This window comes from Medicago sativa, chromosome 5 (genome assembly GCF_051527215.1).
Source record: "Medicago sativa cultivar Bolivia chromosome 5, Bolivia_mono, whole genome shotgun sequence".
Taxonomy (NCBI): domain Eukaryota; kingdom Viridiplantae; phylum Streptophyta; class Magnoliopsida; order Fabales; family Fabaceae; genus Medicago; species Medicago sativa.
In genome coordinates this window covers 64149223-64172440 of record NC_140753.1, presented here as the reverse complement: position 1 = coordinate 64172440, position 23218 = coordinate 64149223, and the positions used below count along the sequence as shown (strand labels likewise).

Here is a 23218-nt window from a genome sequence, read left to right as displayed (position 1 = left end):
ATTAAAAAATTACACAATCTATCCATTAAAAACCAAATAATAAGTCTTGTAAGTATAATTTAGTTTGTTGGGACATTGTATAATATACGTAGGGAATCTCTTTAAACAAAACCATAATCAACCAAACAAAAAAAAAACTTTTGCAAAAATAAAATAAAAAAATAGGGGTAGATTATCAATATATGGTGGCCAGTTTATGTTCGGAGGTGGTGGTGAATGTTTTGGTTAAATGTTGATGGTGGTCAGTGAAAGTGGACGTAGACGATAGTGGCATAGACAATTATTTTTTGTGTGAACCGTATATCTTATGTACATTGATGTAAAAATTACTATCTCTAATTGAATAGGATCTTAATGAATGACAAAACTCTAGATTTAAACTCAGGGCTTTCGGTTGAGTTCGAAGAGATTTCTCACCATCTCACTCAAGTTTTATTGGGTGTCCATAGACAATCATTTTGAAATGATAAACTAGTTTAATTTAGAAAAGTAAAATAGTTCATCGATTATTCATCCATTAAAAAAAATGAATCGATTAACGTTTTTGTCTTCCTACTAAGAGCAATTCAGTTTGAAGTTTTTAGATGACGTTTAAGGATTTTATTGATTTACCTTTGGAATGATTCACTTTAGGACTAAAATATAATTGTGTAGGAAAAATAGTTGTTAACTTAACTGCTTAAAATTATGTCAACTTGGAACCCGTTTAACCAATCTCTAGTGGGTTGTGCTATTGGTGAAACTCAGTAATGATGTGAGATTTATGTTATCCAATGTTTAACCTTCTTCAACGATTTCTTTTGTCTTGCCACATCATTGATGTAGGGACTGACACATCCTTGCCCTTTCCCTCCATAAAATCTCTTCCATCCCCTCCTCTTTCTCTTCAATAAATATTTTTCCTTTCATCCTCTCGTTTGAACCATACTGACCCTTAAACGAAATATATCTTATATAGACTGTCTTAACCAGACTGAAGTATCGTTAGGTTTTTTCAAATCTTAACTTCAGTTCAAGTCTATAAACGCATACAAATTTGACCAAATCAAAATTTAAAACTAGTACAAGTGTAATTCATCAACTTGACTCACAAACGGTGTTTGGAATGGAAATAGTGGTTCTGGTGGACGTTTATTAAGTATTAACGAGTTTTCTTATTTGCATCAGAAGCTGCAACGAGTTGTCTAAAGGGTAGTTTTGTGCCAAGCAAGAACTCGAGTATATATAATCTGCCAAATAAAGATCACCCAACAAATAGCTTCCACAATTAGAAAACCATCACCTCTATACATTCTCAATAGCCTATTGACAGTGACAAGCAATTCTTATGATATTTTTTTTCTTTTCCAACCACGTCTAAAAGCTGAGGCACAATCGCCTAAAACAAATCAAAGACAAATTGCTAGTCTATAAAAGATACAAGAGATCACATGTGATAAAGACACTGTCAGAAAAATGTTGCAACCTTATTCACATTCATCAAAGCAATTGTCTAAGCTGCTCGTTTTCCTTACGCAGAGACTTGACCTCTTTCAACAACTCAGCTTGATTTTCCAGAATTGAGTTCATTGCGGTTGACATTTCCATCTGTTGAACAAGACATTTAATTAGAGAAATGAAAAATGCAAACGACCTTCACTTATTCCAGATGCATACCTCTTGCAGATGAAACTGTCTTAATATTTCAAGATGGACATTTCTCACATCCTCGTGTATGGATTTCTGAAAGGAATCTAGAGTTTCATTCAGGGTCCGCTGAAAAAGCTGAAGCGTAAATGAAGATCCTTGTGCATCTGACTGAGATGCTTTCTGCTGTGGTATTGTTCCCTGTCATCAAATTACACAGATCAATAACATTAGAACACTAGAGGAACAGAAATAAATTTCAGAAGACTGCCATAAGAGATATCAACGAGAATAGAAATAGTTCTTCCACTTTTAAATGCAAAAACCAATACATGCAATTCAATAAACAGATCTAATTAAATTGTAGATATTAACATACATTTGGGAGTAGTAGAGAGCCTGATTCTGTTGGGATAGATATATCTGACTTCAATAGCAAGCTATTTAGAGGTTCTGCTCTGGTTTCTGCTCCTGATTTCTTAATTTTAGGTGAACCAACTGAAAGAGAAGCTCCATCACCGAAGGAAGATGCAGTGCCTATTCTTTCTGCGTAACTAGAAATTCTTTTAGAAAAGGATGACATTCTAGGAGAATCAGATATTTTTGGGGAGTCGATGTTTGACTGTCCAAGGCTGGTTTTTGTACTGATGGACAAAGGCATAGAAGTAGAGAACAAGTGATCAGTAAACCCCAATGAAGTCTCCTGGCCTGTAGAAACATCTTTGGTGCGTAAATTGGAAAAATTTAGGCTTGAACTGGTATAGGAACTGATACCAGATGATGAGAATGTATCTTGCAATCCAGAAATCATTGATCCTGCTGTCTGACCACTGGAAGCCAACATCCCAAAACGAGATGGTGCATTTACAGGCTGACGTGTGTAAGTATATTTATCAGGTAGCTTCTCTCCACCCCAAGCTTCTGGAGGAGTGATGGAAGACTCTTCACTCTTTGCAGATGCAGGGGGAGTTAACCCCACAAGTGGAAAGGAAGACTGAGTGATATCCTACAGCAAGTTGGAAGTATAACAAGTCAGAAGAGGATTAAATTATCCACCTGGTAAAAAATAAATATAAAGTGTATGGAATGTAAAAAAAATGAGATTTTATTTGTAACCCAAATCATATGCTTGGAATGTACAAAAATAGGAAATGATTTTGTATATAAATCCCATTAATTTCACTGCTATAATTTAACGTCATCAGATTTATTAGCATTTGAACTCATTTTAAATAAATAAATTATTGCACCCTTGCTATCTTTTCGCATTATACATGAAAAACTAGGGATAACTTTGATGAGTGAATTTATAAAACAAGACTAATAGAAATGATATTTTGTAGTATTTTTCCTGCAAAGCATGGTTATATCAAATGCATAAATCATCTCCTCCTTAAAATTTCTAGGCTTCAAAGAAATTCAATCTTTAAGATGACAATTTGGAGACAGAAGCCTTGACCATTAAGAGAAAAGAGAGACCAGTACTTGTAATACAAATAGGATCTGGGGATAATTAAACTGAAACAGAACCAATGCCAAAAGTTTGCGGGCACAAGGGCATCCTTGAAATTGGATGACAAAGTTCAACAAGATAAAAATGACCTTTAAATTAAACAATTGCAAATATACAGCCCTTTTCAACAAAGAAGTTCTCCTCCCTTTCATATTCGAGTGTGTTTGTATCAAGGTTTATGTAATTACACCGCGGAAAGAGAACTTGGGAATGTGAAATTGTATGTGCTATACAAGCTTAAAATGTTGGGACCCGGATTGCCTGCTGTTGAATAAACATGCATCGCATCTCGACCGTTAATTAGAGATTGGAGGTTTTTTTTTTAATTGAGATTGGACGGTTTATGAGGGGTAACCTTGGCGCAACTGGTAAAGTTGTTGTCATGTGACTGTAAGGTCACGGGTTCAAGTCCTGGAAACAGCCTCTTGTGTAAAAACAGGGTAAGGCTGCGTACAATACACCAAATGGTGGGACCCCTTCCCGGACCCTGCGTATGCGGGAGCTTCAGTGCACCGGGTTGCCCTTTGAGATTGGACGGTTTATGTTACACATTAATAATATCAACTATAAACGATCTCAACGGTAAATTTTAGATCAGATGGCTAACACGTGAAACTGCGTGACGCAGTTACTGTGTTAAATCCAAATCCCATATTTTCTAGCTTTTAATTCACATGACGAGGGCATGTTATTTTCCCATGGGAATCGAAGTTAATTGGGAACCTGCCCAAACGTTAACTTCTGCTCCTACTTCGTTCTACCACATCTATTCTCCCACATTTTTAGTTTGTTTTGATTAAATAATGCTTGAAAATTGATAACATTAAGTGCTATCTACACATTTTTATATGTATCCATGAATAACAGTCCTGGTCATAGTTTCAAGTCCTACACATTAAGAATGTTTAATTGAAAGGCATGGTTGGTAGGATATAAAGATTTATTGCAACTTGAATTGATGATTTACTCATAGAGATTTAACAGGAAGCTATTCTCATTATTAGGGAGATAATAACCTGTTTGGCAGTTGGGCCAGACTTCCAATCAGCTATTGAATGGTCACTGCTTACTTCTTCTGAACTTGGAAATCTTCGACTGGCTGATGGAAACAACATAGGTTTCCTATCTGAAAATAAACTATCCTTCTTTACCCCATTTTCATCCCACAGTGAAGGTGTTATTGGTGTAACATCCACAAGAGGGGAGAATACCTCCATGTCATCCTTGAAGTTATAACTACCGCGTGGAGCATGCAACCTGGACAATGTTCCACCTGGCCATAAATGGTTTCGGAGCGGCGTTTCTTCTCCAGTAGACACATTTTGTAGGCTTGTTATAAATCCACTGCTGGATGTTGCAAGCGAAGATGTGTCAATGGAAGTACTCAGCCGACCAGAATTCCAAGTACTAGACACTGATGTAGATTGGGAAATGCTTGATGAAGTTGCAGAAGGTAAAGGGTCGGGCATTAGGATTGAATCTTCAACAGAATCTCCCACAAGAGCAATCTCAGCAGTGCAATTCCTTTCATCGACAATAACTGGTTTTGATCTTTGCCAACATAAGCTTGTAACAGCCTGTTGCAAGGTACAAGAATTTAGAATAAAAAGAGGACTGAGAATAATATAACTCGAAACATAATTGATAACCCACCATCAAGAGATTCATGCACTACTTTAATCATTAAGCAAATATGTTTCCAATATTTTTGTTCCGTACTGCATTAAAATATTTCGGGCAAAATTTTAATTAAAAAAATGCAATAAGTAAAACAAGCATACGAAACCACCAATTTGTTCCTTGTGAAAAATGCTAATTCTAAAATACAAACCCAATAAGCAATTTGCTACTGAACCACCAATCTGTTCGAGAGAATTAATTGGATTTGTGATGAGCGGTTTTTGCGTTATTGTGTTTTGTGTGCGTCTCCAGAAAATTACACAACACATTGAGAAAATGAAAACATAAGTATATGTATATGTCTCTAACAAGACTTGACTTTAATTGAATTTTTTTAATCATCGAAATTTATTGAAAAGCAATACCCTGTAAACAAGAGTTACCAGGGCAAGCACCAAAACAATAAAACAAGGGAAGCAAGGCCAAAACCTCTCAAAACAAAGATGAGAACTCCATAGATTGGAAAACTATTGACCCTAAAAACGGTGACAGGGGAAGGTTCGAAAACACCAACAGCCCAAAGAAAGAACACCCAAATTGCTTGTACTACACACACAGAACGGCGAAACAGTGTCATGGTTGGCAGCAACAGCGTTAAAAAAACAATGTATACAACAAAAGAACTATTATAAAAAGCAAATTACGATTATGCCCATTCATTGAAGTAGTTTCTATTGAGTTTTTAGTAAAAAGCAAGTGGGAGTAGGCTTGGTAACTTACTCCTTCATGATTTTAGGTGGGAGTAAGTTAGCAGCCCCCATAATTCACATGTAATTAAAACCTGGTTTTTTATTGAACTTATAAAACAATCTGTTGTAGCATACTTTACTCCTTCATAAATATACTTGCCATCAAGCAACATCACCAGCAATCTGGTTTTTTATTGAACTTATAAAACAAAATACATTTTGACTCGGATAAACTAAATGCATGTCAAGTCAAAATCAATGGTTTATCATGAGTGTGTGTGCATGTATTTGTGATGTGGCGGGTGGGGGAAATTGATCATTGAATCTTCCATGATGGGTAACTGCATGAATAAAGTAGCTCGCCCAATACAGTGCAGCAAGAGAATTGCTACTAACGGAAAACAACAAGATCCAAGTGAATCAATCTAGTATAGATATTATGCCTACTTACCCCACCTGAATTTGATAAAAATCAATTGTAAGTAATCATAGAAGCTGAAAGTAGCCTCTAGTTTCATGAGTACTTCTAGTTCACAGAGTATTAGATGCAAAATACATCAAGCAGTTCCGAAATACTTCTACTTCCTTGAGTCCATTTTAATGTCAGGTGAGACAAATATTACATAGCAACCTACTCAATGTTTAAATGCAATAAGTCATGCAAACCAAGAGAAAACATTGTAAATGAAGCAAAAGAATTACCTCTGAACTACCATAAGCGTGAAGAACACCAAAAGGTTGTGGTTTTCCACGGACATCATAAAAAGCCACACGCCCATTGCTAGTTCCAGCGGCCAGCATCCATCCATCATCTCTGAAAGCCAAAGAAGAAAATGGAGCTTCGCAAGAAATGCAAGATGTTGGTCTTCTAGATCCAGAGTCATAAGTGTATAATTTTTTATCAAGGCCAACACTAGCAATGATCTGTTAATTGGAGAAAGAAATCAGAAAGAAAAATTATATTAACCATAGAAAGGGTAAAACGTTCACAGCATGATAAAACAACCTCACTACGTATATAAATCTAAAACAAGGATTGAAAAAAAAAAAAAAACCTTGTCGTTGGATGGAGAGAAGCTAATGCCAGCCGTTGGTGCAGAATGCTGCTTCAGCCATGAAACCTTGATAGTTTTCCAAAAAAAATATATACTGTCAACTTGAAAATATCCATTTGGAATAATGAAGATAAAAATAAAAGGTCAAAGAATGAGGCAATTCCTGCAGAAGGAGATAACTGTTGAAAAACAATAATGGCAAACTGATTGCTAATAGCATGATTTGATGATAGTTTACACACCCAAAACTGAGTTTCCTTCCCAAATAACATGTTTGGTAAAACCATGGCTGGATATGTTTAAACATAATCTTGGGTCTCAAACCATGACTCAACTGGTAATGCAAAAAAGTTACTTTTCAGTTTGAACAAATCATTTTTATACTATAATTCAGACAATAAAAAGACGTCATTATGAATGATGTAGATGGGGAAGATGTTACAAGTAAAGTTATACTCTATTACAATTTTGAAAGGAAAAGACCGATTCATTGCTTCAACTATCAACCAAGTCCAAAATCGTAGAATTTGCAGTATGTTATATGATTATATTGCATACCTTAGGGCTGCGTCCAGTTGTATCCCACAAATGTACCGTTCCATCATCACCAGCTGTCGTGAGGAGGTGACGACTAACCCGAGAATAATCCAGAACTCTCAACATCTAGTCTTACAGATTCAAATATAGCAGATTAGTCTATATACACGTATGCAATACCAAGCACCAAGCAGAAGGTACAAGTTCAAAAAAATGAGAAAAACCTGTTGATTGGGATCTTTGAGTTCAGCAGCCCTTTGACCAGAAGCAAGGTTATGAAGTATAAGGTCCCCACTGAGGCTGATAGAAGCCAAATGTTCGTCTTTGCAATTGTACATTACACCTGTGACAGTATTAGTATGACCCTTTAGCCATTTAATACAGCGCTTCCTTTGCAAATCCCATATCTTTACAACTTGAGCGCTTCCTCCAGAACACATATATCTGGATGCCTTGTTACTGAAACTGATAGCCAATATTGACTCCTGCCGATAATAAGTTCACAAGTCTTAAAAAATCAAAAATCACATACAAAACATGAAGCTTTCTAAAGTTTAAACATAACATAACAATCAAAAATCAAATCGCTAATGCACCGATCAACTATATCATCCTCTGTAACATTAACATTTTTGTCTTCATCATCTCCTCAATCATATCCATCATCACCCTCTCCTTTATCATTACTTTCTTCAACAATAGGAACATTCAATTAAGCTACAGGTACAGTTGATGTAGCACTACTACCAACTTCTTCAATACGAATCAAATCATTATTTAGATCAATCATAGCCAGACAACTCACACCTGCATTTTCTTCCTCACCCACATACCAATCATCTTCAGAATTAAATATTCATTGTTTAAATCTTGTGGTCTCCTTTCAGCCTTCTTGCCTAATCATGCATTTGCCGTCACATACATAAGATCGCACGATCTTTTTGTGATTTTCAGTTGCGATTTCACTAGATTTCAACAAAATGTGATTATGTGTGAGATCTGAATTGCAAAGCACTCCATACATCGTAAACTTGACCAGTTTTACAAGTCAACACGCGATTTTGACTACCATGGTTTAAGCTTTGAGTATTTTCTTTTGTAGATTTGGTTGTGTTGCATTTAAATTTTAAAAAGTCTCATTTTCGTATGTGATTTCGGATTAATTAAGACTAGTTAAGTTGTTTTGTATGTTACTTATGAACTTACGATTATGGATTTATGAGATTTTTGTATGCACTATCAGCATGATTTTCATTTTGGCAGGAGCTTAATCTTACATTTTACAATCTTGCTATCTCAACCCAGTCCTAGGTAATTATTTTGATAGGATCTTATAGTCCTTTTTTACCATTTTGCTACCCCATCTAGATCCTTGGCAAGACCTAGATCTTGACAACATTGTTTACCTAAAGAAATAATTGAAGTATTACACAAATGCAGCTCCATGTCTTGTTGATCCATCTAAAATAGCCAACATCAACATAATGTTAAGGCTCCTAATGAACCAAAACAGATTTTCCTTTGATAAAGTTGGGAGATCAAATGTAAAAATAGAAATGAAATATTACAACTAAAAACCATTCTCTTATGAAAGCTATTCACATTCGATGACCAGAAAGAGCCGAACTAATTCTGACATGAGAAGAGGTTCAAGTAGATTCTCCAATGTCATTTTCTATCTCCAATTTGTTAAAGAAAAATTACAAGATATACACCAACATTCTCACAAGCAAATTCCGACATGAGAAGAGGTTCAAGTAGATTCTCCAATGTCATTTTCTATCTCCAATTTGTTAAAGAAAAACTACAAGATATACACCAACATTCTCACAAGCAAATTCCGACATGAGAAGAGGTTCAAGTAGATTCTCCAATGTCATTTTCTATCTCCAATTTGTTAAAGAAAAACTACAAGATATACACCAACATTCTCACAAGCAAATTCCGACATGAGAAGAGGTTCAAGTAGATTCTCCAATGTCATTTTCATCTCCAATTCTTTAAAGAAAAACTACAAATTTACACCAACAATCTCGCAAGCAATTATATGCTAATATTAATAACATTGCTTCTAATCTATCTTAAATTCTGAATACAACAACTTCAAACAAGTGCACAAAAAACAGTGTTTAAGCAAAACTAAATCCCATATAAAGCTGTGAACTTTTTACACAATGCATAACAAATTACAAAACCCAACATAAAAAAATTACCTCATTGTTATCAACACTATCAATACCAGCAACAGGAATAGTCCCCATACTCTGTCCATTCTTTCTCCACAAAGAGATCCTCTTATCATCACCAGCACTTGCAACAACCAAATCTGTTCAAAAACACAATCCACACCAAAATCAAACAAATTCATCGATTACTGAATTTCACAAATTGGGGGAAAATGCAAACCCTAGAAATCAAAATCCAAATAAATGAACTCACTTGTGTGATTCCACTTGACTGAATTGACTTGAAACCCAGAAGTAGGAGTGAAGCTAAGAGTGCAAGGATCGCCACCGGCTTTGACGGAGGAGGAGTCAAAAAGCTTGCCGGAGACGTCGAATAGTTTGACGGTGTCGCCGCCACTGGTGGCCAACAACGACATTGATGGCGGATCGGACAAAAAATTGGGCGCTAAGGAACGAAACTGGTAATGGTGCGAAAATGGATTTGGATTTGGAAATTAAAATTGAAAATGAAAATGCGGAATTAGAAACCCTAAATTGAAAATGAATCAGAGATTGGGAATTGAGAAATTTGAACGATGATGTGTGTGGGGAACTAGCTCTCAATTACCCGTTAACTTTTTATTTTTTTGAATTCCTTTATGAAAAATTCCATAATTAATTAATTAAATACATTTATTTATTTAGTTCCTAACCTAATTGGGTGTAAAAAAAACCTAATTGGCTAATTGTATTAAAGAAAAAAAAAAGTTAATAGTCAATTTGATATCTTAATATGTAATGGGTAACCGGAATAGTCTTTGAATGTATCGAAATTTCATAATAGTGTTTTATTGTACGCTTCATTAATCAAAATAGTTTTTCGTGTTAAAATGTTTCATCAATAATGTTATATCGATACATCAATATATGATGTATTTATTGTCATATCAATATTTATAAATACTTATTTATTATCATTTCAGTTTCTATAGGAAAAAAAAGTTGTTGTCAATATTGAGGAACTATTTTAAAATCATAGACTACTTTGACTAATATAAAGCACGATTAGGAATTATTTTCAAATTTTGATATATAGAGTGATTATTCTACCTAATCTTTGCACATTCAGCAACCAAAATCACCGTTAAAGAAAAAGGCATGGCTAATTCGATTTTCCTTTTCATTTTTTTTATTGCATCACACTACTAGGCTATGTTTTGGTAACACTTAAGCTAGCTTCGTGGTGGAGCCCAAAAATAATGTTCGGATGAGTCACCAAAATAAACTATAATGTAATGAATGAAGTGATGGTGTATTTATTTATCATTTGCAAGGATTATGATATTTAAATGTTAATATATATTTAAATGTTTCATCACTGTTTAGTTCGCCAATACTCTTGATGGAGTTAGTATACTATACGATCGTGTTCATGGTTGATTTATTAGGATGGTTCGCCGACCGAATGAATGTGTGACTTTGTTGCCCTATGGAGATCCAAGGAAGAGAGTATTTCTCTCACTTCCTATATAAAGAGCATAAATTGTTTTGATTGTAGTATTTCTACTTTTTTTACTATATTAAGTCCGGACTAACTTGACATCAAAATATCTTTTGCATATTCCACCTATCGTATCATTCATTCATTATAGTCAGCCAATCTACCTTTGTCAAAGATCTACCACCATCAACCTCGCTAAAGTTGATTTATGTTTTCAAATGTGAACATGTTAGATATAACTCTAGAGCATTAGCCCATATCAATACCTTCAAACCTCCTTCATAATTCAACAATAAAGACATTGCATCTGCCAAATGTGAACATGTTAGATATAAGTGTGATATTTGACCCTCTTATCGCATGATTCTTCCTCCCATTAACTTCTTTTTTTTTTTATCAAAAGAATTATAACGTTTCATTCATAAGATTTATTAAGATGATTAAGACACGTTAGAATATCAGTCAATACTTGAGAGGTAGACGATGTGATCACTCTAGCAAGAACATAGACAACCTCATTTTTTGTATCCCAACAAACTCGATATGAGAATATATAACATTTGTTTGTCTCCCAACAAACTCAACTTAAGAGTATATAAAAACAATTATAAAGACAACAACGTTATAAAATGATTCCTCACAACAATTGAATTGAAGCTTAAATATATTTTTTTGAGAGATTTCGCTCAATAGTAGGCATGGCAAAAAAACCCATACCCGTGGTTACTCGCCCGAATCAAACCCAATTTGACGGTTTTCCCCGTTTTGATTGGGTTTGGGTATCGGTTTGAGTTTTCCCCGATTTCAAAACACGGGTATGGGACGGGTAACGGGTATATAGGTACCCACCTTGAACTCATACCCAAACCCGTCCCGAATGCTGAAAATTATTTTATGTTGATATGTCATGTTATTTTGTTTGATAATTGTCGTGTTATAATAACTACTATTGATATTTAAAGGAGCAATTAAATCAATCGGTCTAACAAATGTTAAAGTAAGCATATTGCTGGATAATGCATTACAACATTTCTCTAAGGGTTAGTTTAGCTTCTTCAAAAAAAAAATTCTCTAGGGGTTGCAAAAAAAAATCTATTTTTTATTAAAAAAAATTCTTCAATGCGGGGACAGAGATGAGGTGGGGATACCCGAACCCATTGGGGACAGAGATGTGGTTCAACTTCTCATCCCCGTTGGATATGGATAAGTATATCAGAATCGGATATGAGGACGGGGAATGTAAAACTTGTCCCCACCCCGCCCCATTGCCATGCCTGCTCAATAGCCCTTGCACTCTCTCTAACATCATAGCATATTTAAATTATAATGTGGCGATGTCTTTTGGAATTTGGAATGTTAACCAATGTCTTTTCACACCGTTAAAAAAACTATTAATTTTTTTTATTTTTTTTTTACAAAAAGAATGGTGTCTTTTTAATAATGAAATGGTACGAAGATATTTGATTGAGATTCGGTGATTTTTAAACATAAAATATATTTTTCTCTTATATTACTCTCTCTAGTCATTATTATTTCCTTTTCATCTTTCTCTTTCACAAAATTACCTTAAAGTTATCGTAACTTTCTCATCTTAAAGTCATTGAATCTCAATCCGAGGTTATTACTGTCAAAAAGAACAGTGTCTCTTGGATGGTGTATTTTTTTTATTCTAAAAACACATTAAATTAAAATTAAAATGTGTGACATTTCAAGCTAACGTCCAAAATGTCTAGAACACAATTATAAATGTTAACTTTCTTAATCTTTAAGTGGAAAGAATTTGTGCAAGTGGGAAGATAATAAGTGAAGAGAAAACGGGTGATAGCCTTCTTTCTAAGATAAAAAGAAAAGATGTTAAAGTAAAATGACTAAGGGTCTGTTTGGTAAGCCCATAAAAGAGCTTTTAGCTTTTAGCTTATAAGCTCGTTTGATAAAAAAAAGTCCTGTTTGGTAACACTTTTCACCATGAGCTTATAGCTTATTTCACGAGCTTATAAGCTATTTTTCAGAAGCTACTTCAAGTAGCGTTTGAGCTTATAGCTTTTAGCTTATCATATTTTGTTCCATTTTTACCCTTAACATTTTAATTAAAACCCACATTACCCTTTATATATAAAAACACTTATTATGTTTTCGCCTTGCCTCCATTTCGTTTCAGAATGGTAACTATTTCAATGCCTTACGCTCTGTTGCTCAACATTTCCATGAAGCAATTTAATAATTAAACCCACATTTCCCTTTATGTATAAAAAAATGTTCACGTAACAATTTTTATTTCAAAATAAAATTTTATAATTTATTTTTTTTAAAGTATAAAAACTGAAATGGAATAAGTTTAAAATGAATCTTCAACAAAAAAAATAATATTTTTTTAAATAGAAAAAAATTAATAATATGTAAAATATATATATTAAGAACATAATTTAATAATTTATTAGAATTAAAAATGTCCTTTTATGTCATTTTACATTTATCAGCTGGTTGAACCGCTAATTTTACCAAACACTCTAATTAGCTTATCAGCTATTAGCTAAAAGCCATCAGCTAGCTTATCAGCTAAAAGCTATCAGCTAGCTTATCAGCTATCCGCTATTTTTACCAAACAGAGCCTAAATATATTGTGTTTTTAATAGAATATTGAAAGAAAGAATCGTAAAATTTTCTTGACCAAAAACAAAAGAATCGTAATTTTTTTTTTTTTGAGAAAGACAATTGTCACTTATTGAATTCCAAGAATCGTAAATTTTTTTGAGAAAGACAATTGTCACTTATCGTAAAATTTTGTTTGCAGTCTGTTTGATATAGTAAAAGAGTGGTAAAAAAAACATAATCTAATGTCCTTCACAATTCCTCTCTTTCGGGGTATGGTTAAGGTGACGCAGCATGTAATAGAACATTCTTCTCTACGTATGTCTTCTCTCTACAAATATGAAGATGCAAAAAGTTTTGGAAAAAATCAAGTTACCACGCTAATTTTCATACATTCCATTATCAATAAATCACAACCACTCATGTAATTTTAATGTTCGTGTATAGTCAGTATCATGTAACAACATACCTAGATGGTGATAGTGTCTATAGTTGCTTAAACTAAAAATCATAGAAGAAAAAAAATATACCAGATACTTGCTTGGTATGTATCACAAAGTATCACGCTCATGTCAATATCAAACATGTGTTTGATATCGATACATTGCCATGTTCAAAGAATACTGTGCTTCATAGTTGCAGATAAATTATTGCCTTTTATTTGTCATAGCTACTGCAGAACAAAACCTTTGGTTCCATGACAATGATGTTTCAACTTCAAAATTGAAATAGCAAAGGAATGAAATAACAAGAAACTCGTTGAGATTTGGGATTGGAACAAAAAAGGAAACAAAGCCAGTTCTAGTTTGGTGGAAATTGGAAGAGGACTACAACACATGAAGTAACCGAAATTGAAAGAAAAGGCCTAACTTAGTCTATTGATTGTGGTTACATTTGAGGTGTTTGCAGAATTATGATTAAAATTCAGAAAAGAGGTAACAATTGAAGGATGTAGAAATAGAAGTGAGGATTGGAAGAAGGGTTTAGAGGGGTATTTGAAACCAGGTTCACTACTACCTAGGTGCTCTTCACCTGCCATGCTCATGTTCCTAGTGGTTGAGGTCCTTGGTAAACCACTATGAAAGCTGAGCGTGGCTGCTACATGAGTTAAGAGACATCTATCTTCCCTCACACTAGACATTATCCATTTTCTCTCTACTCAATTTCTTCCACCTTTTATACAAACAAAATACAGTAATAGAACTGAAAAATCAAACATACATGTTTCCTGATAAGGTGACAAATAAAATTGATACGGATACAGAACCATATAATCCACCAACGGCATCTTTATCTGAATAAAATTGGTGAGAATCATCACAACACAAACTTATCTATCATTGATAGTCTAATAATTGGACTATCTTTGAGAACAAAGTAGGTCAATCTCATAGTCATCTACAACACATATATGTACATATCGTGTTGTAGAATAAGTAAAAAATAAAAAACTAAACGGAAAAAAGGTAAATAAAAAACCTTCGCTTTTATGGTCAACCTCTGGTGTTTTAACATCCTATAGTCATTATATTATGCTCAATGCTTCACTGGATGGATTTGGGGTTCAATTTAATTGACCACCTCAGAATCGATATAACTGACCATGCGATCTACATCTGCAGATTTTAATTTAACCTGACGAACATATCTGTGCCAGAGTAAACAGAAAAGAAATGACAAGGGTTAGTGACTAACAGCAAAACTTAACACATGGATGGTAACATGAAAAATAAGAATAAAGGAAAATTAACAGATAAATGAAAGTAAATGAATACCGAAACTAAAACTAAACAAAGTAATATGCTTCAGTTCTGACCTAGTTATTATCCAAACGACAGAAAATTTTAAGCAAAACTAAAACTATCACTTGCAGAAATGAACGAAACAACAAAGCATTCACAAGAATTATCCGAAAAAACAAAGAACAAAGCAAGTCTTTAGCTATTACTAGTTTTGTATTGAAGGACTTTGGCATGCCTTACCAACTGTCAATGCCAATGGGCAGTGTGATATCTCCAATGTAATGTGTTATATTGAAGGGCAGCAATGATTCTGAGAAAGGGATTCATACGTCCCTCCCTTTCTTAGCTTAGTGGTTAGTGTTTTGTTTCAGAAAATCCCAAGGGTGTATCCCAAGGGTGTAAGGATAGGGATCACGTTAACAGTATCATGGTTCAAATGAAGTTTGGGTTTTTCACTTCCACTTTTTTCTTCTCACACTATTCCCCTTTCAAAGGAAGATGGTGATGTTTTCAAAGAACAATAACAAGAACCCACCTCTCACAAGTCATGCGTCCACCCATCCATCTCCCCTAAACCAAAACAATCTTCATGCCCATCCAACCCCCCTTCTATGCCCATCCAATCATCAACCTCTTCGTCACCTCTGCGACACCATCATCTCATAAAACACCTCTCGCGAAAGCTTCACGAAACTAGCAGCTAACAGTAGCCCTTTTACATCGGACCAAACTTGTTACCATCAACACTATACCCATAAATTACTTCATTTGGAACCACACACACTAACAACACCCCACCACTTTTTCCTCATCAAGTCGAACCAAAATTGCCAACCCCAAACTCATCACTCTCTTACCTCTACAAACACAGCTGCACTCTACGGATACACCCCATTGTACTATCTTCTTTGCACCTGCTATACCGCAACATACAACCAACACACCACCATGACTATACCCAACTACTGCTACCATAAACTCTATAACCTATAGAGATTAGAGAATAAAACAACATTAAGCCATCATAAGTCCATAGCTATCATAGAATCACCAAAACATTTGCGCTCATCCCACACCTCCATCGTCTTCTTCCTCCATTACTATGTCACCACCCATACTAATCACCGCCCTTCATCTTCCTCAATCGTCTTCTCCAACAAAACGTTGGCCACAGAGGCAAGGGCGCTGACTTGGAAGGTCATATATTTAGACATAATGAGCTAGAAGAGTATCTAAAGGTGCATAGCTTACTCAACTTGGTAGCGGTTTCTTCTTCGGGTGTCACCACATGTTCCATTTCTGAGAAGACAGTTGGGTCAAATCAGAAGTTGAAGAGGTGGGATCAAAGCTGGTGTGCTGGCTAGGGATTCTGAAAATCCCAAGTGCAACTGATTGAGTCTGTGAGGGACTCCAAAAAAAGAACTTCCACTTCAGCTTGGCAGGTGGTTGGTTTTGGACGTTTCTGATACTTATGCCCCTTTGTGTGAATCAAATTTCTTGTGTAAGTTTCAGTGCACTGTGAGCTCCCCGCTTTGTTAAATCTCAATGAGATGGTTTAACTTGTTACAGATGGATGTTCTTTAGTGTTTAACTTGTGAGCTGAAATATATGTAAGAATCAACCGGGCACTTTCTTTTCCGCCATGTCAAAAAAACATAGGTTGACTATTGGGTGGCAAGTTAATGATGGACAACACTTGTTTAATCTAAAAATTAGGACTGCATTGACTTGAAAGACAAAACTAGGGGAGAAAAATAACAAACAATCCAAATGAGGACCAGAAATGCAAATTAAGCCTGATTATTATTTAATAAAATCAAATTCATAAAATGAAAGGAAATCATAAAATACAATTAAGTAGAGATTTCAACTAATTTGATAATGGTTGGATAATTATATACTTATTAAATCTAACACCATGAATCTATCTACAATTGTACTTGAAATAATTATTCATGTAGTTGTTGAAGAAGGTATAAGCTGGAAAAGAGAACATAAGTAGACCTTTGAATTCTAAAATATCAATAGTTTTGAAATAAAAAGAATTTAAAAGATCAATATTAAGAGGTGAAAGTTGGAGATCATATCATACCCCAAGTTACACGGTTTAGATATCTTGGGTCCATAGTACAAAATCACGGAGAAATAGAAGCTGATGTACATCATCGTATTCAAGCTGGGTGGTTGAAATGGAGAAGAGCCTCAGGTGTTTTGTGCGATAAGAAAGTACCACTTAAGCTGAAAGGAAAGTTCTATCGGACAGCAGTCAGACCGGCAATGTTGTATGGTACGGAGTGTTGGGCGGTTAAGAGCCAACACGAGAGTAAAGTAAGCGTAGCGGAGATGAGGATGTTGCGTTGGATGAGTGGTAAGACTAGACATGATAGGATTAGGAATGACATCATTAGAGAGAGAGTGGGGGTAGCACCTATAGTAGAAAAGTTGGTAGAAAATAGGCTTAGATGGTTTGGACATGTAGAGAGAAGACCCGTAGACGCCGTGGTAAGAAGAGTAGATCAAATGGAGGAGAGTCAGGTTAAAAGAGGTAGAGGAAGACCTAAGAAAACTATTAGAGAAACCATTAGAAAAGATTTAGAGGTCAATGAGTTGGATCCAAATATGGTCTTTGATAGAACATTATGGCGGCATTTGATCCATGTAGCCGACCCCACTTAGTGGGATAAGGCGTTGTTGTTGTTGTTGTTGTTGTAAAAGATCAATATTCTTTTTAGCAAAGATGAGAAACAGTCTTTCTAAAAGAACATCTAAACTATCCCAATTCAAAAACCACAAAAATATCAAATAATGAATATATTGCAGTTAAAGGTGTATTTGACTAACACCTTTATAAGACCACAAAAATCAAATTCAAATGCAACAAAAACCAGACCTTAGTTAATTAAGGAATGGAACCATCACATCTTGTTTGACATAACGAACTTTGTTTTCTTCTCTGCAGGCTTAAGAATCTGGAAGGAGCACATCAAGTTCTCGTCCACACTCATCATTGCACCAGCATTGTCAAATTCACCACAATAGTTTGGAGCTGAAAATATTGTAACAAGTTGCCTGTCTGCAAAGAATTCATACCCATCCTCTACAACCTGTAGAAAGATTACAGTGTCAGTTACAATTAAAGCAACACAAGTTTAGCCTTTTTCACAAAGAAGGTAAAAAGAATGACACGAAGGAGGGAGGAGCGAAAAAACATAGTGACCTGATGAGCACGGCAAATAAGGTCCAAGTCATGCCTTGTCAAAAATTCAGCCACCTTATCCGGGCCAAAAGTGTAGGACACTCCTCTATCATTCATGCCCCAACCCTTCACATCTTTACCAGGATCAGACCAGAGCAGATCACAGAGCAAACCAGTGTCGGGAATAGGAACTGGACGAGGCAGATTCCGGATTTGGTCCAAATTTGTGAGGTCAGGGGAAAGACCACCATGCATGCACAATATTTTCTCATCTATAAGAGCTGCCACAGGAAGGCAGTTAAAAGATTCTGTAAAGGCTTTCCAAAGCCTCACGTTAAACCTTCGCTTACATTCATCATAAAAGCCATATATCCTATTAATGGAAGCACACTCATGATTTCCCCTCAAAAGGAAAAAGTTTTCAGGATATTTGATTTTATAAGCAAGCAAAAGGCATATGGTTTCTAAGCTCTGCTTCCCACGATCGACATAGTCACCTAAAAAGAGATAATTAGACTGAGGCGGCAAACCCCCATACTCAAAGAGCCTTAACAAATCACTGTACTGCCCATGAATGTCACCTGAAAATTCAATCAGGGATTTCAATTTTAACCATACCAGACCAATAAAATAGTACACTCAATTCAACGACAACACACTTAAAAATAACCTTAACAACAATCTACAAGTCTAAAGACAAAGTAGAAACAATAAACACTTAAAATAAAGTTCATAAACATAGTCTGCCCATAAATGTCACCTGAAAATTCCAACAAGGATTTCAATTTTAACCATACCAGACGAATAAAATAGTACATTCAATTCAACCACAACACACTTAAAAATAACCTTAACAACAATCTACAAGTCTAAAGACAAAGCAAAAACAATAAACACTTAAAGAAAAGTTCATAAACATAGTTTTTCTCACAAACCTCCAAACTTTATATGCCTTAAAAACTAAAAGGGTAACCCACATTTTATTATTCAATCCCTACCAAACAACCAAATATACCCTAAAATTCAAAAGGTTCTAACTTGCAACAAGTTAAGTATAGAAAGAAAAACAACACTTAGAGAAAAGTTCATAAACTAACTTCTCTCGCAAAACTCCTAACTATATATGCCCTAAAAGGATAAACCAATTTTTTTCTTCAATCCCTACAAATCAATCAAATATACGCTAAAACTGAAAGGTTCTAACTTGCAACAAATTAAGAATACCAAAAGTTATGAATATTTAGATAAAAAAATTAAACCCTAAAAATATATATTCAACCACATTTTCTTCTTCAATCCCTACAAATCAACCAAATCAAACATACCCTAAAACTAAAAGCTTGAAACTTGCAACAAATTAAGCATGCCTAAAAGCATCAATATTAAACAAAGAAGTAATCTAAACACTAAAAATGAGCTGAAAAATACAAGATAAAAAAGAAGCACCCAAAAACATGAATGTTTAAAAAAATGATTTTAAACCGTAAAAATACATCTTAAACCACATTTTCTTCTTCAACCTTAACCAAATCAATCAAATCAAACATACCCTAAAACCAAAGCTTCTAAGTTCCAACAAATTAAGCACACCCAAAAGCATGAATGTTTGAAAACAGTAGTTTAAACCCTAAAAATATATTTTAAACCACATTTGCTTCTTCAACCCCTATCAATCAATCAAATCAAACATACCATAAAACCAAAAGATTCAAACTTGCAACAAATTAAGCACACCCAAAAATATCAACATTAAAAAATAAGTAATTTAAACCCTAAAAATAAAAAGTATCAAATTGGGGTGGCTGTAAAATAAAAGATAAAAAAAAAAGGTACCCAAAAATTAAGATACCCAAAAACATGAATATTTAAAAAATGTTTAAACCCTAAAAATGTATTTTAAACCCCATTTTCTTCTTCAATCCCCAACAATCAAATCAAATACACCCTAAAATTAAAAGCTCCAAATTGCAACAAATTAAGCATACCCAAAAGCATGAACATTTAAAAAAAATAAAAAATAATCGACATTTTCTTTTTCAATCCCTACTAATCAATCAAATTAAACATACCCTAAAACCTTCGTAAAAAAAAAAAACCCTAAACCCAAAAGCTCTAAACTTTCAACAAATTAAGCACACCCAAAATCACCAAACAACTAGAAAAACCATTCTAAACCCTAAAAACAAAAAACATCAAAATGGGGTGTCAAAAAAGGGTAAGCATAAAAAATATACCACAAATCTTAATAGGAGCTTCAAGTTCAAGCAAATTAGGTTGTTGAAGAAAGATATCTCTAGAAGCAGAACAAAGCTGCTTGATCTCAGCTTCAGATAACTGAACTTGCTTTCCAGGTCGAGATAATCGGACCTCCGTGAGTCGCCGGATAATGTCATCCAACACCGCCTCATCAATCACCTGAGCTGGTTGCGGTTGTGGTGGTTGTCCTTGTGCACTCATTGATTCTGATTCTGATGAAGAACACAAGAACAAGAACAACAACGAAGCAAAGGGTGAACCAACCAAGAGAGAGTGTTGTGTTGGTTTGCTTTGGTTGGTTCTCTCTCTTTGTCTCCGCGTTACTGTGTTTTGTTGTTCTTCACTGTTTTTAATTTTTATTTTGTTTTGTTTTGTTTTGATATCACTATATATATTTTTGGTAACTTTTTATTATCCATTTAAAAAAAAATGATAATTCATGTTTATTTCAGATATTGTGTAAATTAAATATCGTTTGTGGTTTTCTGGTATAAAAATAACGTGGGTTTGATCGGCTAAAAAATAAGAACAAAACATGATAATTTTAGTTTCACAATGTTTGATTTGTAAAATAGTTGTTGGGACATGACAAATTAGAGATAAGGGACATACGAAAATCAAATTAGAGGTAATAAACCATGATGCAACTTTTTTTTTCATGTACAAGTTATCTAAAATAAAAAAAATAGTTTTTTATCTACCAAAAATCGTATAAGACAAAAAATTATTCAAACCATAAAAATTTGCCTTGTGTTGTTCTGCTTTGTGTTGTACTATTCTGTCTTGAGTTGTTCTATCCCATACATCTTGTTTAGCAAATCGAACACACCCACAATGTATTGGAAATTGAAAATGATAAGATTAGATTAGTAGGCAAGAATGTTGATAATTATTGTTTTTCCAAGTGGATTAGTGATTAGAAATTCATTTTTAAGGTGCCGTGAATTCAAAATTTGAACCTTGATATCTGTATAACGTAATATTTTTATCAATTGAGTTAGGTTCATAGAGACGGTGATGATCATGGTCTTAGTTAGTAGTCCCTTCGTCTCAAATTATAGGTCATTTTAGAAGAATAAAATTCTCCCAAATTATAAATTGTTTTACAATACCAATGAAGCATTAATGTTACTTTTATTATATATTATATTATTAACCGTTTATTTCTTTCTCCTTTTTCAATCCTTTAATTTACCTTTCTCATATCATTTATTGAGGACAATTTTGGAAAACAACTCATAAAATATACTTCCAAAAGAAAATTAATTATATTACTTTATATGAGTGAAATGTCCAAAATGTTTTATAATTTAAGACGGGTGAAGTAAATGAGTGTTGATGGAGCGACTAATTTATCTCTAGTACAAATTTTTTAAGGATGTTAATAAGTTCTAAATATCAAAATTGTTGAGCCAGATGTTGACTCCAAATCACGACTCCTTTGCTTATATATGAGTTCCTCATGACAATTGTCATTTTACCTATCTACAGGGGCGTAGCCCTTCATAAGGGAGGGGTAGCCTTGGCTACCCAAAAAAAATATTATTCTTGAATTAGTCGGTATGTATTTATATCCGGCTACCCCAAATAATAAACAGTGGGCTACCCCAAACAAGTTTAGTTGCAAAAATTAGCATAAATAATAAAGTAAAAAAACTACTACAAAATTGATAGATTTATTTGTATTGGTTTGATACTTTAGGTCTCAATAACAACAATAGAGAAACCTTTTTCAACAATAAAAATTATCAAGACATTAGTCATAGACAAATTAAATGGACAATGAGTTTCTTGCAAATAAACTATTTATTTACATTTGAAAAGACATTATTAATCTATTATTAAACAGACATTTATTGATGAAATTGGGTTCTTCAAATGCATTTTGCCCAACGTTTTAAAATAGCGATTTTTATGTTAAGTTTCTAAGATTTGTTAATTTTAGTCCTTAATTTTTAGTTAGAGATTAAATTCAAGACTAAAAACACTTTTTTGTAAAATTTTAAAAAACTGAGACAAAAATTGAATAATTTTTGAGTAATTAGCCAAATACCCCCCCGAAATTGCAAGGCGCGTCAATTACCCCCCTGTAGTTAACGAAATATCAATTACCCCCCCGAAATTGATAAACGTTAGTCAATTACCCCCCTCCGTTAATTTCCTCCATCCAACATGCTGATGTGGCAGTTAACTGCCCACGTGGCACTGCCACATGGTCAGAAAAGGCATGCCACGTCAGAGGGGGGTAATTGACTATATTTTTTAATTTTTTTTTGAAATTTTTTTTTTTGAAATTTTTTTTTTTGAAATTTTTTTTTTTGAAATTTTTTTTTTTGAACAAAAATATGATTTTTCCTTGCAAATTTATGATAATTGATCACTACTATGAATCTTATTCCTTCTATATGCTAATTTATATGACTAATATATGCCACTGTCATTATTATCACTACTATATAATGTGCTTATACAGAGATAATTCTGTCATATAGATGTTCTATGCTTATACTGTCATTATACTGTTCTATGCTTATACTGTCATTATAGGTAGCATACTTAAATGATGATTACACAGAGATAATTCTGTCATATAGTAGCATACCTTAGTCATAGATTATAAACTTAGACACTCATGCACCTAGACACTGCAGGCACCCAGACACTGCAGG

General features: G+C 34.1%; 2 protein-coding genes across 3 annotated transcripts; both read right to left on the bottom strand.

Annotated features, from left to right (window-relative positions):
- Positions 1–1195: 1195 nt before the first annotated feature.
- On the bottom strand, positions 1196–9872 carry NEDD1 (Transducin/WD40 repeat-like superfamily protein). Its single transcript, XM_085709051.1, has 10 exons — positions 9540–9872; positions 9314–9426; positions 7325–7585; positions 7122–7226; positions 6564–6629; positions 6211–6432; positions 4156–4716; positions 2006–2632; positions 1657–1827; positions 1196–1587 (listed from the first exon to the last, which is right to left on the bottom strand). The coding sequence occupies exons 1-10, from the start codon at positions 9700–9702 to the stop codon at positions 1480–1482; spliced, it is 2397 nt and encodes a 798-aa protein (XP_085565177.1). The 5' UTR covers positions 9703–9872; the 3' UTR covers positions 1196–1479.
- A 4707-nt stretch (positions 9873–14579) lies between these two features.
- TOPP4 (type one serine/threonine protein phosphatase 4) lies at positions 14580–20912 on the bottom strand. Of its 2 annotated transcripts, none has more exons than XM_085709049.1 (4): positions 20528–20912; positions 18315–18874; positions 17988–18201; positions 14580–15003 (listed from the first exon to the last, which is right to left on the bottom strand). In XM_085709049.1, the coding sequence occupies exons 1-3, from the start codon at positions 20748–20750 to the stop codon at positions 18013–18015; spliced, it is 972 nt and encodes a 323-aa protein (XP_085565175.1). In that variant the 5' UTR covers positions 20751–20912; the 3' UTR covers positions 14580–15003; positions 17988–18012. The 2 variants fall into 2 exon arrangements, with proteins under 2 accessions (XP_085565175.1, XP_085565176.1); XM_085709050.1 differs by having other exon boundaries at positions 14580–14990.
- Between the last annotated feature and the right edge of the window lie 2306 nt (positions 20913–23218).

Bases quoted from the DNA above. Each gene is read 5' to 3' on its own strand.
- TOPP4 (XM_085709049.1), bottom strand. From the start codon at position 20,750: ATGAGTGCACAAGGACAACCACCACAACCGCAACCAGCTCAGGTGATT. The intron at 18,875-20,527 runs GTATATTTTTTA...TTGAATTTTCAG, and splicing joins AGCTCCTATTAAGATTTGTG to GTGACATTCATGGGCAGTAC. The intron at 18,202-18,314 runs GTCACTATGTTT...ATCTTTCTACAG, and splicing joins TTATTTGCCGTGCTCATCAG to GTTGTAGAGGATGGGTATGA.
- NEDD1 (XM_085709051.1), bottom strand. From the start codon at position 9,702: ATGTCGTTGTTGGCCACCAGTGGCGGCGACACCGTCAAACTATTCGAC. The intron at 9,427-9,539 runs GTGAGTTCATTT...GTTTTTGAACAG, and splicing joins AGTCAAGTGGAATCACACAA to ATTTGGTTGTTGCAAGTGCT. The intron at 1,588-1,656 runs GTATGCATCTGG...CTTGTTCAACAG, and splicing joins GACAGTTTCATCTGCAAGAG to ATGGAAATGTCAACCGCAAT.